The 20,000-nt window shown below is 45.7% G+C and overlaps 1 protein-coding gene across 1 annotated transcript in view; it reads right to left on the bottom strand.

Annotated features, from left to right (window-relative positions):
- The window catches only part of LOC128441949 (IQ motif and SEC7 domain-containing protein 2-like), a 50,576-nt gene extending 40,049 nt beyond the window's left edge, over positions 1-10,527 (bottom strand). The window contains 1 exon segment of the mRNA XM_053424080.1: positions 9,785-10,527. Coding sequence (XP_053280055.1) covers positions 9,785-10,527 — 743 coding nt within the window.
- Between the last annotated feature and the right edge of the window lie 9,473 nt (positions 10,528-20,000).

Genomic DNA, 20,000 nt, shown 5'->3' with positions numbered 1-20,000 from the left:
CGACCTGCACACAGAGTTTGGAATTTTATCTAATAACATATTAATAAGCGATAATATTTGTAGGAGTGGGAGTTTATTTAGTCCCGACATTCACACACACGTAAAAATGTTTACGTATGATTTTCGTTTGTATGATTACTGATGGAAGTCGTCCTCAGTGAACATCTCTGCTCCACATGCAGACCTGCAGAGGCTGAGGAGCACAAACACCATCTTCTCTTCTCGACTGCGCCCGACCGTCGCTTGTTTGAGAGCTCGAGACGTCGGAGGCGGGGACAGTGGCTGATGCTCCCCTCCTCTGATTGGTCACTGAGATCGCTCCAGTTCTCGGCCTGGCTTTATATCAGAAGATCGAAATCAACTAATCAATAATTAACTAACAGTTGGAATGAAACTCGACTGGAGGCTGCGTCTGTTTCTGCCCACGCGCCTGAGCCGACACGCTACACAACAAGAGAACTGATTTCAACCGGCATCATGGGAAATGTAGTAAATTAGTAACTGTGTGACACACGTGATGCTGTCGACCTTTTTCTCCCTCCGCAGCGACACAGCTGGCAGCCTTTTTTCCCAGCATGCAGTGCAACGGCCCTCTCGTGTTTTGCAGTAGCGTGGATGGATTACCGGCGATGTCATCAGACCGAGACACAGCAGCAGACATTTTCTAACAACGACACAGGAAAACTGTGCTGCCGGCCTCGATACACTCACACACACACACACACACACACACACACACACACACACAAACACACACACACACACACACACACACACACACACACACACACACACACACACACACAAACACACACGCACACGCACACTCACACTCAACATGGCCCAGTTTCCAGTGGGCTGTGATTCGATCCCTGGTTTGAGGTGTTGGAGTGAGAAGACTGACGACATCAGACTGAAGGAGACGTGGAGCAGACGTATGGAAAATCTCCAGATGTTGATACTGATCCATGAACGTGAGACTGGGTGAAGGTCAGGGGGTCAGATATCTTACAGAGGTGCGGTTCTATTTCCTGTCTCACATCCTGAGAAACGTTCGTAATACAATATTAATAAACTTTGAATAACCAGCGCTCAGTAGCAGCAGCAGCACGGACCCATCAACATACGTGGAGGTGGAGGTGAGGGGGCGGGGAGAGCACCCCCCCACCTCCATCACAGAGGATCAATCAGCACAGGTCAGAGCTGTTAGCTGATTGGTCCTCACACTTAAAAGGGAATGTTTGCTGCCTCAAGAGACTCAGAGCTAGTTTCTTTGTGTGTGATTTAAGTTTTTGTTGTTGATCACGTGTGTTGTGTTTAATAAACATGTTGATTTGATGACTAATTCTGTCTCTGGCTGTGTGTTGGAGAGCCCCGAGGCAAGCACCACTGCCACAGTTACCTTGTCCATCATAACCACACGTGGTCGTTGTTGTTCATTAATACGACAACTCAAGCTGAACTGAATATGAATCCAGCAGCAGGTCTTTGTCTGTCCATGATGGATTACTGCAGCTCCAGTTTACATTTCAGAAAGACAACCAGCATCAGCACGAGACAAGAAAACGTTCCAAACAAACAGGTTCACCAGGGAAACTGACCACTTACACTGTGACTCTATTTAAAAATACAAACTTTTTAAATGTGAAATTAAATATTTGAGCAGTAATGACCTGTTGAGCTTAAACAATTATAATGAGACATATTCTGTTCATCCTTAGGTTGATACTTCTATTAGTGTTTTCAGGGTGTATGACTCTAATGCTGCAGCTCCTCTTTTCAGCCTCTGTCTCAACAATTGGCTTTAGCGCCTGTCTCTTTAAGACCCCCCCCCCCCCTCCCCCCATGCTGTTAAACTCAAACATCTCCTCTATGTTTGCTTCTGCAGTTTGTATCTCAGACGCTGCTGCTCAGTGTCGATCTGGACAGATGCAGCGTGAAATAAAACTCACGTCTTTACATCAACCGGCTGCCAGAAGCTTCTCTGAGCCATCTGTGATCCGCCAGCGCTGCTGCCAGATATCAGCTTTTACAACAGGACTTCACAGGCGGATTAATACGCTTTCATGTAACTAAACGTTTACAAATGAACACGTATTAAAGCACTTCACAGCCAGGTGAACACACACACACACACACAAACACACACACACACACACACAAAGTGGATGGGAGCAGAATATTCATCTGATTTCAGTGTCATGTTCTCTTCAGGTCGTGTTGAACCGTTTTATTTTGTGTATTTGTTTAAAAATATACTTTGAACAAAAAATTCCAAAATAAGAAAAAGTCCTCAAATGCAGCCGTACAAAAACATTTCAAAAATATATTAGAATAAAGTGGAAAACACTGAAAATGGCTTTTTCATACCTGCAATGAATGATTAAATGACTAAATGATGATTAAAGATTTCTTAAAGGAAGAAGAACCACAGTCACATGGTCGAGCCTCAGGATCAAAGTGTTGGACTTAACGGATTTTCAACAACACCAAACTTTTAAGACTCACACAGTGAACAAACAAACTGTGTCTGTTCCAACGATGAAACTTCATTGGCTTCTTCTTCACAGCGCTGACCGCTGAGGCTCATGGGTATTGTAGTTTCACCCTCCAACATATGTTGCTTAGGAACTGACGAGTGCAGGAGAAGCTTATGAGACAATCATAATGTTTCTGTGTCTATGATACTAGTTTGACGGGTTCGGGTCTCGGGTACATTAAACCAAACAGCAACAAATATGAACCTTTAATATCATGGACTCCTCAGGAGGCTCCAGTGTCTCTGCTCTGCAGCTTCCTGCTTCGTGTCCCCGACGAACCATCGACTGACAAGCGTCTGAATAAAGACTGAAGATCAAAATCTCTCAACATTTTCCGTTCTGATTTATTTTTACTTCACCTAAAACTAAATTTAACACACTCTTATCCCATTGGCTCTCAGACCTGGGGTCCCCAGATGCGCGGTCTGCAGTTGGACGCTCTCGGCCTCAGTCTGTGATGTCATTGCTGATCAGAGCCAATCGGCTTGGAGCGTGAACACGTCTGTGGATGGACGAGCTGCAGCAGAGTGTTACTGCCGTTATGAAACCGCCTCCTCCTCCTCCTCCTCCTCCTCCTCCTCCTCCTCCTCCTCCCCCTCCTCCTCCTCCTCAGCCTACCGTGCTGTTGCCATGACAGCACAGCATTAATCCCTCCTCCTGCACCTCCCCCCCCCCCCCCCCCCCCCCACACACCACCACCTTCACCAGCCGGCTCCATGTCTCATTTTCATGTTGCCAAATTTAACAGACAGACGAAATGACAGAGGGAGGGGGGGGGGGTATGTGACGCTGTGCACGATTTACGAATCGAGAGTGTGTGTGTGTGTGTGTGACTGTGTGTGTGTGTGACTGTGTGTGTGTGAGTGAGAGCCTTGACATCCAGGTCAGCTGATGATTACACCGACAATGAACTGACTGATATCATCTCATATATAGACACACACACACAAACACACACACACTCAGCTCCTGATGAACCTCGTCCAGACAAACACAAAGAAGTGTGTCAAAGCTTTTGGTCGAGTTTTAGTTTGAAAACTCCGGAGCTGCGTTTTATTCTGGACGAACAGAAACTGAGATGTTTGGAAACGGTGATGCTCACAGCCTCTTGTGATTGGTTCTTTTCAGTCATGATTCCTGTCACATGACCTTCAACCAGAAGAAAAGCACCAGTACCAGCCTCAGGTCCCAGAGCAGAACAACATGGAGACTGTTCTTTACTGTACGATGACACAACTGTTCACATGTGGAGGAGACCAGATGATCCTCCTCTCGATCATCACGTGTTCTACTTTCAATATTTTCCATGACTGTAGCAACGTGGCTGTGGTTAAAACATCTGTTTGAAGAAATTTGGTTTCAATCTGGAATTTATATCTTGGATTAAATTGCTTTATGCCAGCCCAGTTGCCTCTGTCCACACAAACGGACTCCAGTCTGTTCCATTTCCCCTTTATCGAGGAACCAGACAGGGCTGCCCTCTTTCCCCCCTCCTATTTGCCATAGCTATTGAACCTCTGGCCATCTGGCTACGCCAGGAGGGTGGGTTTGAGGGCATCATCAGACCTGGGAAAGTTCACAAATTATCGTTGTATGCCGATGACCTCCTCTTATACATGTCTAATCCAGCTGCCTCTCTCCCTGTGGTTCTAGATATCTTTGACAAATTTGGGTCCTATTCAGGTTATAAACTTAATATCCACAAGAGTGAAGTTCTTCCCATTAATTCTGCGTCAAAAAATATACCTCAGTCCTTATTCCCTTTCAAACATGCTACAGGTGGATTTAAATATCTGGGGGTGCATATTACTGATTCAATGAGTCATCTTTTCTCTAAAAATTTCTCTCCTCTAGTTGAGAAATGTAAACTAGATTTTGTCAGATGGTCTGGTCTTCCACTATCCCTTGTGGGTCGAGTTAATTTGGTTAAGATGGTTGTTTTACCGAAGTTTTTATATCTTTTTTCACATATCCCTGTCCTTATTAAAAAGTCCTTTTTTAGCTCGCTCGACCAACTAATAGGTTCTTTCCTCTGGAGCAATAAAAATCCACGTATCAGAAGATCAGTGCTACAGCTCCCGAAGGCTCTTGGTGGCTTAGCTTTGCCCAATTTCCTACACTATTACTGGTCCTGTAATATTTATAAACTTTTATACTGGATTAATAACACAGCAGATGACCAGCGCCCCGTGTGGGTGGATATGGAACTTGCATCTTCCAAGCTCTCTCTTCATTCCCTGGTTTGCTCCCAGCTCCCTCTAACTGCCCCCAACTTTACCTCCAATCCAGTGGTAACTAACTCTGTTAGAATCTGGATTCAAATGAGGAAGAACCTAGGCCTTCATAGGGGCTCAGACCTCTCTCCTATTACTAACAATCACCTATTTCCGCCCTCTTGCACTGACTTGACCTTTCGGACGTGGTTCAACAAAGGGATAACAAAATTTAAGGACCTTTACAACCAAGGGACTTTTATGTCGTTTTTAGAGCTCTCAAGAAAATTTGACCTGCCTAATTCCCATCTATTTCGTTTTTTTCAGACAAGGCATTTTGTTCAGAATCAGAACCCCAAATTCCCCAGTTGTCCCCCAGAAACATTGATTGATTCAATACTGGCTCTTGATCCCGGACAAAAGCGGCTAATTTCTAGCATTTACAGCCTTATCAACTCTTCTCTCGATAGCCCAGCATCAGGCCCCAAGTATTCTTGGGAGCAAGAGCTTGGAGTCACACTACCTGATGATTATTGGGAACAAGTATTACGGTTGGTTCATTCCTCTTCAATCTGTGCGAGGCATGGCCTCCTACAATGTAAAGTAGTGCACAAAGTTCACTACACTAACTTGAGGCTATCTCGAATTTATCCCAATGTAACTGACTCCTGTAACAGGTGCAAACAATCCCCAGCAGATCATTCTCATATGTTCTGGTCCTGTCCCGGGCTTGCCACATTCTGGTCTGAAATCTTTAAAACTCTTAGCACAGCATATAACACTACCATCTCTCCTCAACCTCTCTTGGCTTTGTTTGGGGCCCCCCTACAGCCTTTTGCCTCTAGAGTTATACAGAATGTCCTTGCCTTTACCACCCTGTTAGCCAGACGCCTTATACTCTTTAAATGGAAACACCCTCAACCCCCATCTCACAGTAGGTGGGTTGAAGAAGTTTTACTGTTCATGAGTCTTGAAAAGCTTAGATTTTCCCTGAATGGTTCCTTAAATTCATTTGAAAAGACTTGGAGACCTCTCTTAAATCATATTGAGTCTTTGACATCTCTGCGTTATGGTGATGACTGAGCCCCCCCCTCCCCCCCATTTATTTTATTTTTAATAACAATTCACCCTTCCCCTTTAATTATTTATTTTATTTTATTTATTTATTTATTTATTTTTATATTTGGTTGTTTTTTCGTGTTTATGGGTTTGTTATGGGTGCTGGGGATGGGAATGTGGGAGGGATAAAAAGATGGGAAAAAATGTAAGATGGAAGTATTCCCTGTTATATTGTTGTATCTCGTGAAACTACTTCCAATAAACAAAAATATTAAAAAAAAACAACATCTGTTTGAACATCTGTATATACTCCACTCACGAGGAAGCTTTTCATTTTCTGACGTCATAAAACAATGATTCCAAGAAGTAAATCTACTTTTTGTTGCTGCTACTTTACTAAGGAGTCGTCCTTCTACTGCTCCCTCCTTCACGCTCAGCGCTAAGATTCATATTTAATGAGCTGACCAGACTTTAATAAAAGTAGAAGCTACAACACATCCGGGAGTTTGATGAGAACATACAGTGCATGTTGGTCTGAGCCGAGCTCGTTAAGAGAAGCTGTGAGAAACATGTCGAGCTCAGGAGTTTCATGACAGTCAGCGCTGATGAAGTGCTTCTAACACACACACACACACACACACACACACACACACACACACACACACACACACACACACACACACACACACACACACACACACACACACACACGCATACACACACACACACACACACACACACAGACACACACACACACACCTGGTTATACAGTGTTGCTGACCGAGCTCATTTACACTTATGTTATCGTCATCAGCTGTTTACAAAAACAGGGTCAGAGGGGGGGGGGGGGGGGGCGAGGAGAGTGAGATAGAGTAAGAGAGAGACAGAGAAAAAGAGTGAGAGAGAAAAAGACACGTTGACCTTTGACCTCTGAAATATAATCACTTAATTTTTTAGTCCTAGGGACAAAACGTGAAGAAGTTCCCGACGGCAGACTTCAGATACTGAGTTCACAAAGTGCGACGTACGGACGCACAACCTGAAAGCATCCTGCGCCCGGCCACTGGGTGGCGTCACTGCGGAGACAGAAGACAAAGCTAATTCCTCCGAGAAAGAAAGAAAGAAACGAGGGATCTTTGCTCTTTTCTTACATCTGAATCCTACAGATCCAACTCTGTCGACTCCTCCACACCCACACAGTATAATAACCTCTCTCGCTCTCTCTCTCTCTCTCTCTCTCTCTCTCGCTCGCTCTCTAATCCTGGTTATGGCCCCCTCACATTCTGTGTGATATTACCTTCGGTGACTCACACAGAAAACTAATCATCGGTTCCAGTGGAGGAGGAGCTTGTGTTTAGAGGCCACATGTGTCAGTGTGTTGTTGAACTCTCAGACGACACACAGAAACACAATGTTTTGTGTGTCTGCTCTGAAACACTGGCCTCAGGACGCTGAACTCACTGTTTCACTCTTGAATCTTTTATGAAAGTGTTCAAGGATCATATCAACGTTTTGCATTTGTTATTCTGTGACCTTCAGGTGAAACGTCCCTCAGGCTGATCTGTGCTGTTCCTTTAACCTGTGTGTGAAGAACTTTGAATCCTGAGTTTAACTTAAGACTTTAAACTAATTGGCTTCTTGTTACTAAGGATGATGCCTGCAGCCACACAGAAGCAGCCGAACCCTCATGAATGATGAAGCATGAAGTGAAACATTGACCACCACAGCGCCCCCTTCAGGTGATTCATGTCCTCGTTGGATGAAGTACCTTCTCACTGGTGGTCGACGTTAACAGCTCAACAACCAACTCGCTGGACTTTGACAGATTCATAAAATGCAGTAAATCAAACCTGTTTTAAACTTTAACGACGGATGAAGGTTTCGCAGTTTGTGCTCAAACACGAGTGACACAAGATGAAGTCAAATTGTTCTTTAAACAACCGCAGAAGATTCGGACTTGGTGTCTAAGACCTTTACAGAGAACATGTGTTAGTATGAAACCTCAGGATGTGAATTACAAACCAACAAGAACAACAACACCTACAGTTAGTAAGGTTCCAGGTAGAGTCTGGGTTCTGAAAACTAACACCAGCTCCACAACAGCAACATGTCAATAGTGTGTAAAATGCACCATGAATGAAACCTGTGTATTAACACATCTACGAGTCAGATTCATCAGCCTCAGTTCACAACGTTAAAACTGCTTCTTCATATGTGCGTCGTCTTTTTTCTGAGTTTCAGCCCGAGGTGCTGTAAGATGAATCTGTGTGAGGGTGTTTAGCATTTTGCTGCATCATGACTGATCAGAAATCAGTCAATACCAGTGGAGGCAGCTCTGCAACATGCCGCCATGCCTCTGTGCCATCATCTGCCCCAGTGCAGTGTGGGATTTACTGGCTGGCACTCAGCTCCCGACAAGGCGGCAGGCATCTGACAGAACTGTGTGATTTCATAACCAATCAGCTTCTCCTCACTGCCGTCCGACCCCATCGTGTTCTCCGCCTGTTGCATCAGTCGCTGGCTTGGCTTCACTCTTTCTCATGAGATCAGCTGCACCTGAACGTCACATGACTCACGGGATCTTTGATGCGTCTGAAATCTGAAAGTCTGAGTCACACTCTGAGAAGCTCTGAACTTATATGAGAGCTTATAGGACAAAGCAATAGTACTATTAAATCTGTCTCCATGAGTCATCACTGCGTTTCCCAGCCTCGTGTCGGCAGCTGCTCTCCTGCTGCTCTGTGTTTGCAGGAGAGGAGAGGCGGCGGTACCACGGTGGTACGAGCTGGGCGAAGGTTCGAGTCCGCAAAGCACCGACCACATCAACAGCTTCCACCGGTTGCTTGGCAACAGCAGTCGCCCTGACCAGCTCTGACCGATGAGAGAGGAGCGGCCGGCCCACGACTGGGACGAGTGCATCCTGCCTCCTGCATCCTGCATCCTGCCTCCTGCATCCTGCATCCTGCATCCTGCCTCCTGCATCCTGCCTCCGGCTGCGTGACACAGCGAGGCTCCGCCCCCTTCTTCACGTTTCCAGATAGGATCCTCTTAAGATCCCGTTGCCAGGCAACAAACTCAATTCCAGCCAGCGAACAGACTGAAGATTTATTCAGAGCAAAAAAATTACAACAAAATAAAACCAGCCACGAAAGAGGAGGCGCTGAAGCCAGTGAGTGTTTACCATCGTGACCGGTACTACACACAACTCCACTGTAACACAAAGTGTGTGTGTTCTTTTCAGCCTTTTAGAGAACAAACAATTCGACTGCTCGACAGGAATATCTGTTCTCTAACACGGCTCAGTGCTGCTCCACCAATTATCAGTGTTAGAGATGCTGTAGTCGTTCAGCTCGTGTGTCTCTGGAGTCTCCTGCTCTCCTGCAGTCTGCGAATTAACGCTACAACCTCCCGCTCTGTTTCCCTATTAGCTGATAAAAGAATGAATATTTATCAACCCCGTGCAGCCACCGATCACATCCGAACAGAAGGAGTGCACGGAGGCATCAGCTGCACCCTCGCCTCCGAGGAAACAGAGAGTTCAACTCGCTCCTGGTCAACTAAACACCTCTTGCCAAAGGAAAAAGAAAATCAAGCAAAAAGAAGTTTCCTGGTCGGATTCAGCAAACAAGCGACTATTTCTAGGTTTGCACAAAACCTGCATGAGAGAAGCTGCAAAGTTAGTAGCAATCAAAGTCAAAGATTAACACGAGTTTTGGAAAAGCAGACAGTGGGATGACAGGCGGCTCGAGTTTGGAATGTAGTCATGTTAACACTAATGTCCGACAGCAGCTCAACGATGTTTTATTCCAGATTTAGAAGCTTAAACTTCACGTTAGCTGAGCTGTTTCATGACTATGAAGCAAAGTGCATCTGCAGGAGATTTTTAATTTGTTCTTTTCAACCCACTTCTGAGATCCACTCGTGCTTCCTTTGGCTCTGACTGTAGTAATTATACCTTAAACTCGAACTTACGTTTTGTGATGGTGGAGCGTGTTGGCGTGGTGGTTGTTGGAGGCGTTGACTTTGTGCAGGTGCTCGATCCTCTCTTTCTCTTTCTCTACAAAGTTGGTGTTGGTGCCGGTGCTGGTGGAGGTGGAGGACGCCCGGGACAGCCGGCTGTGGGCCCGCGGCTGATCCCGAGGAGGGATGGGAGGAGGGGGAGGTGGAGCCGGGGCTGGGGAAGAGATCGGACCTGGTATCTGGGCTGGAATCGTCATGGAGGCTGGGGCTGACGCTGGAGCAGGAACCGGGATCGCAGGCGCACTGGTGCTGTTGGTGCTGTTGTAGGAATGGTGGGTGGAGGAGTGGTGGTGGTACTGCTGATGATGATGCTGGTGGTGGTGGTGGCTGTGGTGGAGGGAGATGGAGGAAGGGGGCTGGGGAGGAGTTTGGTGTTGGCTGTTGTGGTGGTAGTGGTGGTTCTTTGAAATAGACACTGATGTGGTCTGAGCGGGCGGAGGGGGCGGTGGAGGAGGAGGGAGCGGAGGCTCAGGAGGAGCAGGTGGAGGAGGAACGACAGGTTGCCGGTCCAGACGCAGGTCCTTGTTCTCCTGGCTGAGCCGGTCCAGTTGGACCTCCAGCTCCTCGATTCGGCGCCGCTGGGTTTCCAGAAGCTTCTGCTGGCTCTCGATAATGTTGTTGAGCTCCAGAAGGTACTCCACGGCCCGGTTGGGGCTCTCTGGGCTGCCCTGGCCGGGGCCCTGGTGAGCTTCCATGATCAGCTAAAGACCGCTGGATGTTACAGTTGGTTAGATACAGCGAGCTCTGAGGCTAAATGCTAAACTCCTGCACTCGATGAAATGAGTCACAGCCACAGCTGGTGCCGAGCCAAAGGCCAACCCGCTGAGAGTTCGATACCCGGGGGTTCGTAGAGAACAAAAGAAAAGAAGCTCAACTCACTAAACACTGAGTGGAAGCCTCAACTCAACAGAGAGCCTCCACCTAAACTGCTATCTAGTCTACAAACTAAAACCTAAAGTCTAAATAACTACTAAACTACACCTTATGGCCCTAGGGCCTACACCCTAAAAACTAAACTCTCTTTCACCCTCCCCCCCACCAGAGGTGAGTGGGGGGGAGAGGACTTTTTCTTCTTCGACTGCTGCTTTGAATATCAAGATGGACCTTGACCTGGCGAGCTCCAGGCGGAGAGCTTTATCGAGTCGTCCACCATCCCCTGGTTCAGTCAGATGTTCCTGCTGGGCTTCGACCCATGGCGCTAATAAAACAGAACAAACTTCTAGGACATGGAGATTGTTTTTCCTCCTCCCACAGTCAGAAAGTGTGTCTTTGTGTGTGTTAGTGCCTCAGTTGTATCCCCTCCCTGCGCTCCATGCAGGAGATCAGAGCATCGGTTTCCCGGGAGCAGGAGCGGAGACCATAGCTGATGGAGATTTGATTTGTCCCTCTGGATCAACCATGTAGGACATTATCATTACTGAGCAACTGAAGATTGTCCAACACAAGAAGTACAAGTGATGTATTTCTCTTCCACCATCAAACAAGTTGACTCATCAGTTGCTTCCTGCAGAACATTCTTTTAAATCCTGGGATCAAAACTCCTGCAGTGAAATCTCAAATCAACAGTCCGGAGTTTCCTGAGCAGCGGAAATAAGTAAATGAAGCTCAGTTCAGTTCAGATCCTCTCCATCATCAAAACGGTCTGGAACCAAACATCAAGATATCAACAGAATGCAAAGCTCCACAAACTGAAAGTGTTAAGGTTGAAGATCATCTTCTGAAAGACATAGAAGACGTCACGTTGACCTCTCCCTGGTCCCTGGGTTCACCTGCAGGACTCCAGTCCTCCTGCAGTCGCTCTGTCCGGGTCCAGCAAGGGTTGGATCTCATGTCTTCTCCCTCTGGGCCGTGAAACATTTGGGATTGAACATCCTTATCATCCCGTTGGATGGCACTTCTGGATCCTTCTTCATGTCGTCCATCCATCACATGAAAAAGAAGAGAAAGAGCAGTTTGGATGAGAAGAAGGTTTGAAAGGACGAGTCAACAGGAAACATCAAATCAAGACAAAGTTGTTTCTTAGAGCATCGCATCTTTCTTGCCATTTTTTTCATCTTTCATTCATATTATTAATATTTTCTTTTGTTTTCACCATCAGCATGTCACTATCTCTCTTCCGTCTTTCTCTTCTATCTCTTTTTGTATCTATGAACTCAAACCTGTGCAAAATTCACGTGGATTTCCATTTGAAAATCAAAACCAAACGCAGGAAGCCGGAGTCGTCTGGTCACAAATCAGCAGCCCGGCTGCCTGGAGATGTGCTCAGTGTCTGAAACCAATCTCAAATTAAAGAGTTTGAGTCAAGTAGCTGGTGACATCCATGAGACACCATTAGGTCACAATGTGTGTTGGAATTTCAGGTTAAATGAATTCAAACTGGACTCATCTTTTATTTCTGCTGCAAACTAGAGAGAAGATATTTACTGACACCTAATGAGAGGATTTCTGGCTTAGCTATAATATGCATAATATATATTGTCTGTTCGTACTGAACATACTGCCCCCCCCCTCACACACACACACACACACGCAAAGCGGCTGAACAGTTTCAGTTTTTATATCGTTTCCCATTAAGCACATTCAATTATTCATGACTCACTAACTGACCAGCATATAGATATATTTCTAACTCTCTCTCTCGAAAATAAGTTAGTATGCAGGTAAAAACAGATATAAATATTGTCTAACAAGAAACTAACTAACTGGTCTCATTGTGTCATTATCATGTAGGGCGCCCCCTGGAGGTCAATGGTTTGAATCATCAGCCTGAGACCGCTCAGTCCAGATTCTTCTCCAGTCAGGACTTTTCCAGTGGAGCCTTCTGGTTTCTGGTTCCTGGTTCCTGGTTCCTGGTTCTGTTCACTCAGGGTGTTGATGTAGCTACAGTCCGAGTGCTCCTCACTTTCATGCTCTTCATCATGTGACATCACAGTGTCCCCAGGTTGTCTGACGGTTCAGGACCGAAACTGGAGGCAAGACATGACGTGTGAAATCTGTATTTTTGTTTCCAGCATATCGAAGCAACCAACTCAGCTACGATGTCTGTTTGAAAGCATCTGCAGCGCCGGTCAAGTCAAAGTGAATGGCTCCTCTTCTCCATCGTATCCTTCCAGTTTAGTGTCACTCGGGTTTAACAAACGTCAGAAACGCGCCAATACACCTTTTTTTTCGAAAAGTTACGATAGAAGTCCAGAGCAACTGACTAAGACATTTAAAAGTTCACATACAGACCATTCTGAAAGTTTAAGAACAAAGACCAAGCCTCAGTGCAGGTGTGAATAAAGATACCACACGGCTGTTGGTTGTTATTAGCACAGTTACAGATATCAGTGGTATTTCTAATTAAATGTGTTTCTCCTGGAACAGAACCGACACATCCTCACTTTGACTCTACAGCAGGTTTCAGCTCATTGTTTGAAGCAGCTGTTTCCAGAGAAGAGCCGTGAGACCCAGTGTCCACTTCCTGCCACAGACTCAGCTGAAGAGCAGCTGGTGATCACAGTGGAACCTCCTGGTGTTTCCCCTCAGGAGGTGGTGGAGACCAAACACAGAGAGAAAAGAGAGGGAGCCGGTATCGCACCGTGACACAAACGTCACCTCAAATGTATTTTTCCAACAGTTTTTCCAACAGTTTCAACAAACCAAGATCAGAGCTGATGATACATGTTAGTGCAGCGTGCACTTCTTGTTTGTGCTGCCCTCTGGTGGCCAAGCATTAAGACGTCATAGATTAACGAAGAATGTGACAAGCAGAACTGTTTTCATCAACAATGAACTTTTTATGATCGAAACTGGAAATCACAAGAGACATGTGACCTGTAAACTTAGATACGAGCTCATTCGATGAGAAAATACGTTTATAGAACTCAGTAAATTATCGTTCAACATATTTTCATGTTCCGGGTTAAAATAAATCTTCAGGCTTCGCATGGAAACTGATTTATTATCACTTTGAGTCACTGAGTCACATTTAAAACCAGTTTTTGTCTTTTGATCTTTGATATAACTTCTGTCTAATTTAACAGTGGTGTTATCTGTCACACACACACACACACACACACACACACACACACACACACACCCCACACACAACCCAGTTTCACGTACATGCGTGTACATACACATGAAACACATTAAGACATGCATCACACTCTGATCAGTGAACACAGGCTGCGCATGCACATGGAAATCCTTATGGCCTATATAGCGACACACTTACATGACAGCCATGCACACATCCATGACACACACACACACAAGATCACGCAAGCACCCACACATACGATCATGCACACTGACACACACACACACACACACACACACACACACACACACACACAAACTCACACGACACGACGCAGCCTGCAGAAAATATGTGAGGAATAGCAGAGGCTCACAGGATTCAGCGGCTCCTGCAGAGGTGATGGAGGGATGAAGGTGGAGGTGGTGGAAGAGGAGGAGGAGGAGGAGGAGGAGGGAGAAGGATTATTGATCCCCACTCACATTTTTCTCTCTCTCCTCCTCCCCCCTGCTGCTGCTGTCACCGTCATCTCCCCCGAAAAAATAAAACACAACTGCTGCCGATGATGCTCCGCAGTCTCTGCTGTTGTTGATCAGAATATGATCAATTCAACTCCTCTCTCTCTCTCTCTCTCTCTCTGTTTGTCTCTCGCTCTCTCCTCATGTATTCCTCTGCTCGCCTCACTGCTGCAGGCCCGGCTCCTCTCTTCCTCTTCTTCCTCCTCCTTCTCCTTCTTTTTCTTCTTGTTGCCGAGTCAATCTCTTTCTAATTATCATTCCTCTGTGTCTGACGATCCACTGCTGCAGCGCTTCTCTCTCTCTCTCTCTCTCTCTCCCTCTCTCTCTCTCTCTCTCTCTCTCTATCTCTCTCTCCCTCTCTTTCTCTCTCTCGTTATTATCACAGCTGAAATAGTGTATTTTTCTCCTCTGCTCTTCGGCCGTGGAGAGGAGAGGCGGAGGAGGACGAAGAAGAGATGGAGGAAGCAGAATGGTGTCGAGTCCAGCAGGCTGCCTGGATGGATGGATGGATGGATGGATGGATGGATGGATGGAGGAGAGTGTGTGTGTCGGTAGCAGAGACAGAAAACACGCACTGTCACGCAGTCACAAACACACAAATCACATCAGCAGCGAGCGCTGGCTTCGTGCACACGACTCACAGGATGTTCACGTCTGCAGCTGTGACATGTTCCAGGAGCAGATTCCTCTGGAATCACCACAAGTCATGAGGCTGTGTTTTAATGTCACTGATTCAAATGAATGATATAAAATATAAAAACTAAAAGCTCTAAAGCCTCCAGAGGAACGTCAACCCAGGAATATAGATAAAAGAGTAGATTAGAAGTAGGCTAAAAATACTGCAGTAACATTGTGTAATACCATATAGAATCGATTTGCATTTGTTTCAACAGATACAGATGATAATGACCTGCTTCTCACGGCCGATACAATAACACAAAAAAAGGTATATGACCTGATCACAGAAACAGTCTCATGTGCTCATGTTCAAGTCTTCATCCAGCCACCGAGCTGTGACACGAGTCACTGGGCTAAAGTCAGAGCTCCTCACGTTTCCCACAGAATTAAATCAATCCATGGAATCGTGGACGCATGTGCACACACACAAAGCTCAACCTCACTGGCAACAGATTCTGAGTGACAGGTGCAAAGACTAAAGAGGGAAAGACAAGTTCTGACGAGTGAAAACTCCATCGAAGCAGCTGAAACTCTGAGATCTGACTGCGAGGACGGTAAAAACCCGATGGGCCGTAGCATGAGTGTTCAGCAGTTTGAATGAGAGTGAGCACCTGGCAAAGAGCGCTGGACACAGCAACACAACACAGCAACACAACACAAGAAGCAGAACACACAGTTTGGATATGTTATCAAGTGTAAAAAAGGTTTTGGGTTCAAATGGAATGAAATGACTGACCCAGTCTGGAGAAGGGTCCATGTGTGTGTGTTGTAAAGCACACAACTCAGGTTGGTATGGATCAGAGTCCATGACAGTGACGCACAGGGTCTGAAGTACCTGTGAGTTGTGTTCTCTCTCTGGATGAGTGTTAGCGGCTCATCATGGGCTGCGTGTGCAGTGATGCTGCTTTAGCTCTAACTGGCTGAGAGCTTTCAGGTGCTTCCTCTCTGGGGCTCTGAGTTGAGAGTCGTTATGATTGACAGGTACGTAGAACTGAAGGAGTCTTTTGGACGAGAGCTTGAAATGTCCTCAAGACACACAAGCAGGTTTGTGAGTTTAGTTTCATTTGCTGAAGACAGAGAGGACAGAGGAAGATGAGACGATGAGAAGTCGAGGTACAAACTGAACCTGACAGAACACGAGCCGCTGACTTGTCTATATCGTAATTTGTTGCTTATGATAAACTTCATGAAACTACAATGTTTTTCTGAGGTAACATTGGGTTGAATTTTCACTTCCATTATAAACTCAATTTAAATTGTTTACAAATGAATTTAATGATCGGTCTCATCATGACCAAGACCTGATCGCTAACACCAGTATGGAACCTGAACTGGTCCGATCTGCTTTGTCCATCCGTTGTCTGACGTCTCTCAGGGTATCCACACATTCCAGCTCTTCCTCTGGGATCCTGAGGCGTCTCCGTCTGGATGGACGTCCCCTGTCCCCTCCGGCGGAAGGCGAGCAGGAGGCTAGCTAGAAGCCTGAACCACCTCACCTGGCCTCTTGTGACATGAGAGAAGAACTCCTCACCTCGTCTCTGGAGCTGAGCTCAGAGGAAACCAGTTCAGCCGCTTGGATTTGTGACTTGGTTCCATCGGTTTCTACCCAGAGCTCACAACATCATCACAGGTTACATTACGAGTCGTTAACTGACGATTTCATCCAAAGCGACTTCCGATGAGTGCATTTAACGAGCCGAGGGTTCGAGCCGCCGACCTTCTGGTTGGAACGTGGATCAACCAATAGATTGAAACCATTGACTTGTGGCTCAGCTTCTTCTTCACCACAACAATCTGTTACTCCTGCAATACCGCTGACGCCCACCGGTCCACCTCACGGTCCATCGTCCCCTCACTCGAGAACAAGACCAGAGAGCATTGAGCTCCTTCACTGGGGCCGTCCCTGCATCTTCAAGCCTGGACCAATCTTACTGGATTCTACAGACCCAGCGTCAGTACTGCAGACTGCTGGGTCAGAACCTGTAAACTCAAAGACAGATCCCAGCACAAAAATTACTTAACGGATTTCCACGAAACGTGGTGACAGGAAAGAACTTATAACATTTTGGTGTGAATCCAGATCAGGGGCCAGATTATCATGGTCTTTAACATTAATAACTATTTATGGATCTTGACGAATAATATCAGACAAAAAACAGGGACATGATTTATATTTATATTCACATTCGTCTTAATTCATTCAAGCTACAGGTCATATACAGTAAAGTGACAGGTCGTTGAACAGAGTTTGAGGAACGATTTGTATTATTGACATGTTGACAGTGATTTACAGAACAGAGGCTGTTTTGTGTGATAAATGTGATAAAATCCTCTTGAGCAGTAAAACAGGCCTGAATCACACATCACAGCAGATTCACAGTTTCCATGAGGAGAAAACCTGAATCCAACATTCAGGACCGAACTGAACTGATCCCAGAGAAGCTGAATCAGGCAGAAAAGATGCTCACAGGTTCTACAGCTGATCATCACAGGCTGAGTTCACAGGGACATCTGTCAATCAATCAATCGACAGTGATCATCAGGATCAACCGCACACAAACACCAGTGTTGTGGGAAACGTTGAGGGTTTAGTACAGCTTGCACACACGCACACACACACACAAACACACACACACATACACACATACACACATACACACATACTAACACACAGACACACCAATGCGCACACACACACAGATCTGCCATGTCTGCAGGATTAAAGGTTGGATTGTGGTTCACCTGTGGTTGAAGCTCGTCCTGTGTCCTCCGCTGTGAAATATGATGAATATTAATAAAAATCTCCATCACACTCGGTCTGTGTCATCGGAGCTGAGGCTGCAGCCTCCAAAGATCCTCTATGTGCCACGAGATCCATCACTCTGTGGCTTCTACACGCTGCTCCTTTTATAAAGCTGCTCTCTCTCTCTGGCTCTCTCTCTCTCTCTCTTATATATACATACATATTTACATATAAGCATATATAAGTATATATAAATAGGTATAATGCCATAAATATATGAATATAAATATAAATAAGTATATACACCCTCCGATCACAGGAGGGCAGCTGTGAGGATTCTAAAAACAGCAGCAGAGTGAGACGTCATTCTTTTTATCGACTCTTTGATGGCATTGTTCATCAACATCCTGCAGCCACTTGTGTGTCTGCACCTGCAGCAGCCTCCTCCTGCACCTCCTCTTCCTCTTCCTGCACCTCCTCTTCCTGGACCTCCTCTTTCTCCTCCTGTACCTCCTCCTCCTCTTCCTGGACCTCCTCTTCCTCTCCCTGCACCTCCTCTTTTTCCTCCTATTCCTAGACCTCCTCTTTCTCCTTGTGCACCTTATCTTCCTGCACCTCCTCTTCCTGGACCTCCTCTTTCTCCTCCTCTTCCTCCTCCTGCACCTCCTCTTCCTCCTCCTGTACCTACTCTTCCTCCTCCTGCACCTCCTCTTCCTCCTCCTCTCCCTACACCTCCTCTTTCACCTCCTGCATCTCAATTTCCTCCTCCTGCACCTCCTCTTCCTCCTCCTGTACCTACTCTTCCTCCTCCTGAACCTCCTCTTCCTCCTCCTCTCCCTACACCTCCTCTTTCACCTCCTGCATCTCAATTTCCTCCTCCTACACCTCCTCTTCCTGCACCATATCTTCTTCCTACTGCTACTCCTCCTCCTAAGTCCTCTTCCTTCTCCTCTAACTTAATTCTCCTCCTGCTCAACTTTCTCCTCATCCTCCCTGTTATTTATATGTTCTCCTTTCCTCCTTTTTTTCCCTCCTCCTTTCCTTCAGTTGCTTCCTTCACCTCCTTTGACCTCCTTGTTTTTACAGTTTATTTCAAGCACAGGGAGAACACAAAGGAGGAAGGAGGAACAGGCTGCGAACAGAGGAGAAGGAGGAGGAGAGAAGAGAGAACAGAAGGAGGAGGAGAGAAGAGAGAACAGAAGGAGGCTGCTCTAGTTTCTGACATTGACCAGAAGCTTGGCGCACAGTGATGATGTCACAGCAGGAAACTGGAATCCTGTCACCTCCATGTTGGAGCCACAGAAACACAAAGAATCACTGAACCAGCAGTTTGACTTGATTTGTATTTTAAATGTTTGAGATTTAAACTTTTTTATTTTGCTTGTTGTCTCTGAAATTTTAATTTTTTTAATTTCTACTTTTCTGTGAAACACTTAATTATTAATATTATTATTATTATTAATGTTATCTGATTCACCGGGTGCAGATTTCATCCTCCACATATTCAGTGTGTTTTATTTCTACTATGTTTAATCATATGTATGAAATATTCATATATCATATAAACCCATAAAATGTGAGGGCGGAATGATGCTCTAATAATGAATAAGAAAAATCCAAAAAATGATATTTACGTTTACAAACTGTGAAGTTCACTGAGTTTCCTACGAAGTGAAAAAGCAGAGGTTTGTGTTATTGATGTGGAAACAGCTCAGTTATCTTCACTGTAATTCAGTTTTTCTATATTTGAATCTTTTCATAACCTCCTCCTCCTCCTCCCCCCTCCTCCTCCTTCTCTCTGTTCCTGACTTCCTCCCACGCTCTCTGATTAGAAACTGAATATTTCTCCACATGAATCAATAACATCTGATTCGTCACAACACGAAGCTTCACCAACACGTTCTGAGACTTTTCAAAAACAATAAATCACTGAGCCGTCGTCCTGTCGCCAGAGGTCATGACCTCTGGGTCCACAGGCACCTGTCATCATGGTAACAAGGAGCACAGACCCAATCACCACCTCCACAGGAAGGAGCAGTCAATCACTGCTGACAGGAGGAGAAATCAGAGAGAGGAGGAGAAATCTGAGAGAGGAGGAGAAATCAGAGAGAGGAGGAGAAATCAGAAAGAGGAGGAGAAATCTGAGAGAGGAGGAGAAATCAGAAAGAGGAGGAGAAATCAGAAAGAGGAGCAGAGATCTGAGAGAGG

Source organism: Pleuronectes platessa, chromosome 6 (genome assembly GCF_947347685.1).
Source record: "Pleuronectes platessa chromosome 6, fPlePla1.1, whole genome shotgun sequence".
In the NCBI taxonomy this organism is placed as follows: Eukaryota; Metazoa; Chordata; class Actinopteri; order Pleuronectiformes; family Pleuronectidae; genus Pleuronectes; species Pleuronectes platessa.
The sequence above is the reverse complement of the archived record's forward strand: the minus strand, read 5'-3'. Positions and strand labels throughout refer to the sequence as shown.